General features: G+C 34.4%; 1 protein-coding gene across 1 annotated transcript; it reads right to left on the bottom strand.

Annotated features, from left to right (window-relative positions):
• Positions 1-5,022: 5,022 nt before the first annotated feature.
• LOC141600926 (uncharacterized) lies at positions 5,023-5,553 on the bottom strand. Its single transcript, XM_074421183.1, has one exon. It carries the CDS (start codon positions 5,551-5,553, stop codon positions 5,023-5,025), a length of 531 nt encoding a protein of 176 aa, XP_074277284.1.
• Positions 5,554-7,547: the final 1,994 nt, after the last annotated feature.

Here is a 7,547-nt window from a genome sequence, read left to right as displayed (position 1 = left end):
TACCGTGTATACATTACACGGGGTGTATACTAGTTTCCTTTTAACTATAAGAATAACTCATGCTCAAATTTTTCGATCAAGTGAAACTTTCCTTAATTTAAACCCAACATTTATGATTCCTTAAAAATGCAAACCTATTACACATGCTAGCTGAAAATAAATTTCTTCTAATTTGTAGAAACTTATACTAGCTACATAATTTCTTAAATATTATATTATAGGGTTTTTCTCTCTTGTATCCTCGAACTTTTCACTTTTTTTAAGTTGTACCCTCGCGTATTACATATTACTAATTGTACCCCTAAGCTCAATTAGTTGTTCCCAACCGTACCCAATCTACCCTATTCCGTCAAATGTTGGCGTTAAGTGCCAACATGGCAGGCATGAAATTTCCAACATGGCTTTTTCCTTTTTTCCTCTTTTTTCCTCTAAACCTTGCCTCCATTTTTTTCAATCCTTTCCCTTCATAACTTCTCCATTACTTCCATTATATAATACATTCATTTCTCCATCTTTATTTCATTAATCCTCCAATATTCTTCACCCTCCTTTTTTTTGTACCTTATTTTCTTTTAATTATTCATCTCACCATTTTAATTATGTGGTCTTCTTCATCTATATTTGGTAGCCATTGCATCTTTTGTAAACATCGCCTTTTTTGGTTAAGTGATGCAAACCTTCAATTGAATAAAACAGTACATCTTTTTAATAATGGAACAACAAACTATTATTTTCAATTAAATTTCAAGTTTTTTGTCATTACATTTTAATAACCACAACTAGTACAACAAAGATGAAAAATAAAGCATTAAACATCAAGATAAACTTCATAAAGGTAGCTAGTTCTTGATAAACAAAGCATTAAACTTGTACTGTCTTCTTCCTTCTCCAATTGTTAGATGAAGAAGACATTAAAATGGTGAGATGGATAATTAAAATAAAATAAGGTAAAAAAAAAGAGGGTTAAGAATATTGGAGGATTAATGAAATAAAGATTGAGGGATGAATGTATTATATAAGGAAAATAATGGAGAAGTTATAGAGGGAAAATATTGAAAAAAATGGAGGGAAAAGTTTAGAGGAAAAAAAAAGGAAAAACCATGTTGGAAATCTCATGCGTGTCATGTTGGCACTTAACGTCAATATTTGACGGAATAGGGTAGTTTGGGCATGGTTGGGAACAACTAATTGAGTTTAGGGGTATAATTAGTAATCTCTTATACGCGAGGGTACAACTTAGAAAAGTGAAAAGTTCAGGGGTATAGGAGAGAAAAACGCTTATAGTATATTATGATTTGATGTGTGTTGGGCTAAAATTTTCAACACATATAGGCTCTAATGTACTTGTCGTATGTTCTTTAAATATAATATTAGTATTATCAATTCTATATAGTTTTATATTTTTTCGACTAATTTCTCATATATAATTTATCTTAAATATATTGTTATCTTCTCATATTTTGTATCTAATTTAATTGTATTTTAAATTTATTAAGTTTTCTGTCTTTAGTAAAGGTAAAGATATAATATAATACTATTTTATGTAAACAAGTTTACAAAAATACTTTTATTCAATCATATTCGAATAATTTCTCTTTTCTAACCTCTTAAACCTACACGTTTGTAATGTCTATGATGAACAAAGTACAGACAAACATACTTTCATTTAAATTGTCAACCTTATTCAGATTAAAGTATTTCAATTTTCTCTTTTCTACACCTTAATATTGTACATTAACAATGTTGATTTTAACATTAAATCCCCTATCTATAAAAGCTGAAGCCTTTAAAAGCTTCTTATTGGCTGCAGGATTTAAGGGAAGAAAGATACCCACGTTTGCACAAATCTTTTAATTACCTTCTCTCCTCAACCTTACATTTAATTACTCTCTCTCCTCATTTCACATATTTTCAGATTTAATTTCCTTATATCCTTATATTATCCCTACTATATCATATCATTATGATTATATTAATCCTAATTGGAGAAGATTCCAGAATTAATTTGATATCAACTGCAAATGAAAAAATTGACAAAAACAATATCTATTAAACCCAGGAATTTGTAGTTAAAACAAAGTAGATAATTTGTCTAAGACAAATAATTTGCCTATTCTTTTACTGGATTTACACCAAAACAAGAAATGAAGAAATATTGCCTCGACAGAAATTCAAAACGAATTATTTACTTAAAATGTCATTCAACATTAAAATGACCTAGAAATTTCAATCAAACTATGTCAAGATAAAATAAATAAAATACTCATCAAAATAAATAATTTTCTTATTCAATTTGTCTTATATTCAGTAGATCTACAAACTAAAGATCCAGTGAACATAAAAACTTATATACTCCGTAATATTTATTAAAAAAAATAAAAAAAATGGCTCAAATTACGAAACATAGTCTATTGATTTTTAAAAAATCGAACCATAATTGAAAAGTATAGCATTTTTAACAGAAAAATAATGATAAAAATGAATTTATATAGTGCTATATGACAATGGAATTTATAAAAACGAGAATCTTTGGGGAAAAAAAGGATAGACGAAAGAGAGAAATTATATGGGTATTTGTTGTTTATGGAAGAGTCGCCTGAGTGTTGATTTGAAGACAGAATTAGAGTTACTCGGCCGTTGGCAATTGTATATGCATGATTTGGTGTGTAGAGGAGAAATGAAAGAAGCTGAGAGGAGAGTGAGGCTGTGAGGGTGTAGTAAGATGTTAGGGTTAGGATTTGAGGAGGGTGGTAAATTTATATGGGGTAAGGAGTTAATGGGCATGGTTTGTAATTTCTTGGGTCGAGCTATGGGCCATTTTGACGAGTTTTTTTTAAAAGTAAGGAATAAGTCTGGCCCATATTTTAAATACTGATGAAAATTTTAATCCAAAATATAATATTTGTGTTTTGAGTATTTAATTTGTCATGTATAAATTTAATTAGCCCATATTATTATTAGATACATTTGTTTATAGTATCGTCACTTAATTAAACTTACTAAAATTTCGAGACACATGAGTCATGACGTCAATGTTTTAATGTTCCGATCATATTTTGAAACAAATTTTTAATACGTAATATATTACAGTATATATTAATAATATAAAAAAAACTTTGGAGAGGCGGTTTTTCAATATGTTATTGAGAATACACTTTGTCGTACCTCTTAATGTATTTGTCGTACCTCTTAATCACACTCAATTATATACTCATGTATCTAATGATAGCGCATGCTATTACGACCCGTACATTTTTTGTACGGGCATAAAACTAGTTTAATTTGAAGTGCAGTAAAGTACGATGGATAAGTGCAGTGAAATACAAATTATTTAAATATTTGCTTCTATATACCGCTAGAATCACAACCTCAAAATTCAACCTCATATATGTTAACTATTTTCTTCGCATAACTTCTCCATAGTAAATTTGAGCATGAGTGAAATTCAATCAATTTTTTTTTTTTTCAACCAAAATCACAAGATTTACTTCTAAAAACATTCATTTTATATGTATTTATACAATTTATTAGCACATAATAACGCTTTATTATAAATTTAAAAAATAAATACTTATTTTACATCTAATAAAAAATACTTGCATGAGTTACACAAAATTGGAGTTTTTTGTTATAAAGTATTCTCAAATGTATAAAGATTGTATTAAAATAATAGTACAAACTTATATACTAACTATATTCTAAAAATTATGTTTATAAATTAGTTACAAAATTTTATAATTGTAATAATTATTCAGGGTATGCTGAACTTAGAAATATAGTGATTAATAATACGATTTAGGTTGAAAATTGATGAGTTTGATTTCGCTTTTTTGTCAAATTTATGGGACTTAATCACTAAATTTGTAATTTACGGGGATAATCTCACAATTTATAATTATTCCTTTACTAGAAGTGAGCGATATTTAAGAGGATCGTGAGATTCAAGTACATTATGTAGACAATAAGACTATAAACCGTGCAACGCACGGGATCTACACTAGTAATAGAATAACTTAACAACTTAACTAAGATATTTAAAATTTTATTGCTAGAGAGCGACCGCCGTTAACAAACCCCTTACTCTGCCAGTGCTCGGAAAGTGCATTTTCTTTTTGTTTATCACTTATAGACTAGATGAACCTATTATGTTTATCTTAATCCGACATCAGAGGCCGTGAACATTTCCAAGTTTTATTACAAATTTTTTAATTCATCTACCGGCAAGACTCATATATAAAATAACTTGGAATTATGCGGAAAATTCTTAATTTTGACACTATGTATCAATATAGTTGTCACTTGTCAGTCTTGGCACTTTATGATTATGAATTGTCAACCAAACAATTAAGGATAATTAGCCCATCTATAACCTAGTGATCACAAGATTGAGAAGGCCATAAAATTAATTTTGATGTAGTACTTGATAATGACACTTTTTAATGATGTAGTTGAGAGACTTGAGACTATTGAATGGAAGTTATAATTTTGAAAGAGAGACATGAACAGGATGACCAAACAGCTGTTCACAAAGTGTGCTTGATGCAAGGGACCAACAATAATTATGCCAAAATCATAACAAGTGAACTAATTACGTCGGTCTCAAATCTCAACTGCCTATAAGGTCATCCAATCCTTGAAACAAACAGGTGAAGCGACTCTTGTTGCGCGAGGGGTATAATTCTTTGGTATGACAGAGAGGTCAACCGAATTAAATTCTAAGAAACTTGTCAATCAGATTTGGTTCCGAAACAAGTATTAATAATTTGACATTGCTAGCAAATCGATCAGACCTAGCAAACAGGTTAATCGGATAAGGTCCCAAGTCGGATAGCATCAGTTTCTCGATCAATGAATTGAAACAAACAACATTGCGTTAATCAGTAATGATGCATTGATACAGGATAAGCATACAGAAAACAGAAACCAAAGATAAGCAAGGCTCAACGTACTCAGACATTCCTCGTAACCGAAACCATTAAAACTAAAACCCTACCACTAATTACAATTCAAGGAGTAATAAAGTTAACCACCCATGATTAATTTCTTCAATCTAGGAAAATTAACAACATCCCCAAACCCAGAACTCGAATCACAGTTTTCAAACTCGTCTACATTATCCTTCATCACAAATTCCTCGACCAAATCTCTAACAGATTTAGAAGATAATGGATGAAAATTCAAACCCCAATTAGAAACAAACCCTTTAACCAAATTCAATTTATCATCTGGGTTCATCCTTTTCCAATGATTCTTGAATTCATCAGGATTTAAAGATAGAAACTTGCATAAATCAGAGAAAAGCATTTCCTTGGTTTTGATTAGGGCATTTTCTTTCTCTTCTAATTGGGTGTTTAGTTTCTGAACTTCTGCAGCAAAATCTGATGCTAGTTTTGCATCACTCAGTTTTTTGATGGGTTTTCTGGGATTTCTTGAACTTGAACATATGAATTTTTGATGGGTTTTAGAGATTGAAGAGAGGTAGGGTGATTTTGGGGTGTGGCGATTGAAATTGATTGATGATGGAAGAAGAAGAGTTATTAGGGTTTGAGACATGGGTGGTATCGGGATGTCAATCGCTTATGTTTTGTTTGGAAGGTTATACTTGTTAACTTGTTATACTTGCTACACAGGTGAATAGGTGGCCGTGGGAGACAAGTAGAAAGCTGACAAGGCTCAAGGCTTGATATGAATCGTGTTAATTCGGGTCGGGTAGAATACAGAGTTGTAGGACTCCTAATTTAGATGAATTTACATCAAATTTATTGGCATCCCTCTTTTTTGTAGTTTGGTATTAAAAAATATTCGTCTATAGTTATAGACAGGTCAAATATGCTTAAAGTGGTAATATTTTTGGGTCTCACCATGCAACTTGTTGCTTGTTTTATGCTTAAAGTGAGTGGAAATTTGGCTCGTCTATAACTATAGACGAATATCTCCTGTTGTTCCGGGTGTAATTCCGGAGCAGGATTGTGACCACTTGAGCTTGTAGAATGATGTCGTTGCTCGTCTCTTCCTTTCACTATTTTCTGTAAAGATGAACAAACTGAGGGCTCGGCTTGGGGCCGAGCGTACTCACTCCGACGCTCAAGTCAGTAAACTTAGAGAGATAAGTTGTATGTTTAACTTGACAAAGTATATTGTAGAGAGATAAGGGAGTTTTATACCGTTTTTCCAAAGGGATTTCTCAATGAGAGATGTGGAGTATTTATGACTTTCACCTTTTGTCACGTAGTGGCCAAGTGGCGTAGCGGTGGAAAGACCGTCTTACCCTCGCCCGAGGGACCCATGACAGCCGACAGCCCGATTGACTCCATGCCGAGGGGACTGGATGCGAGTACACGGATATGCCTCTCGGCGGCTAGTTGCGAGCCGAGACCCAAGTGACAGCGGACATTGCTTTGTCGGTTAGGGCCGTTTTTCTTTTGACTTGTTGTCTTTTAGCTTTGACCTTGGTCAATATGTTGACTTGGTCGGGTGCGAATATGCCCCATCAATTTGCCCCCAGCGTAGTCTATGCCGTGGTATGGACCTTCGATGCGTGTTGAGCGTATTCTCGCGCATGTCGAACTTCTTCCTCGGCTTGGTCCTGTTCGTGCCGTACCATATCCCCCTCCACATTGTTGTGTAATGGACATCGAATGTGGAAAAGGAAATGGCGTTGGCCGAGACCAAGGTTGGGAGTGCCGTGTGCTTTTGATTGCCCCGGCGGTCTTTGCCAAGCTTGGTTGATCACCTGGCCGTTGGCAAGTAGATACCAAGGAGCGTGTCGAAGAAGATGGGTCACGATGTCGATTGACATTCTCGCTACCGCATGCTTGACACGTGGCCTGGTGTTGATTGGTGGACGCTTCATGGGCTTTGCTCGATTGGTCCATCGAATGGGCTTTGCTCTATAAATAGAGCAAGATGCCCCTCATTTTGTCTTTGCGAAACTTCTTTTTCAAGAAAAATTTCCTCTCTCTAGTTTTCGAAGAGTTTTCTCTCTCTAATTTTCGAAGCGTTACTCGGCGTAACACTTTCTTTCAAGGTAAAAACAAATTCTTCCCCAACTTTTATTTGTTAAGTATTCGTTGCCACCATGTCTGCTGACGCTCCGCCTAGTACCTCAACCCCGGGACGAACCGCCGCGTCCCGCTGAACAGGAGCCACTGGTTGTCTCCCCGGTAGGGTTCGGGGGTCGCAAGTCGTCTTCTCCTGAAATCGACGAGAAATATCTCGAGGATTTTGATGATGATGAGGAGGAAGAGACCCAATATGATTCAGAGAGGCCGCATTACTTGTGGCACGGCGAAGCCTGCTAGATTAAACCTGATCCCGTTTGGACGAACAAGTTCGCTTGTGCCTCCGGGCCTGAACTTTTTGAAGACCACTATAAATTCGGCAGGGGGTATAGAATTATTGTCCCTGTGGGTGATCAGGCAGTCTGTTGCCCTCCCGAAGGTTGTATAGGCGTGTATATTAGACATCTGGAGTATGGGCTCCGTTTTCCTCTTAATAAACACGTATCGGCCATAATCAAAGCCATGAATGTCGTCGTGGCACAACTG

The sequence above is a fragment of the Silene latifolia genome, chromosome 9, assembly GCF_048544455.1.
Source record: "Silene latifolia isolate original U9 population chromosome 9, ASM4854445v1, whole genome shotgun sequence".
NCBI classification, from domain to species: Eukaryota; Viridiplantae; Streptophyta; class Magnoliopsida; order Caryophyllales; family Caryophyllaceae; genus Silene; species Silene latifolia.
This window is presented reverse-complemented; position numbering and strand designations above follow the sequence as displayed.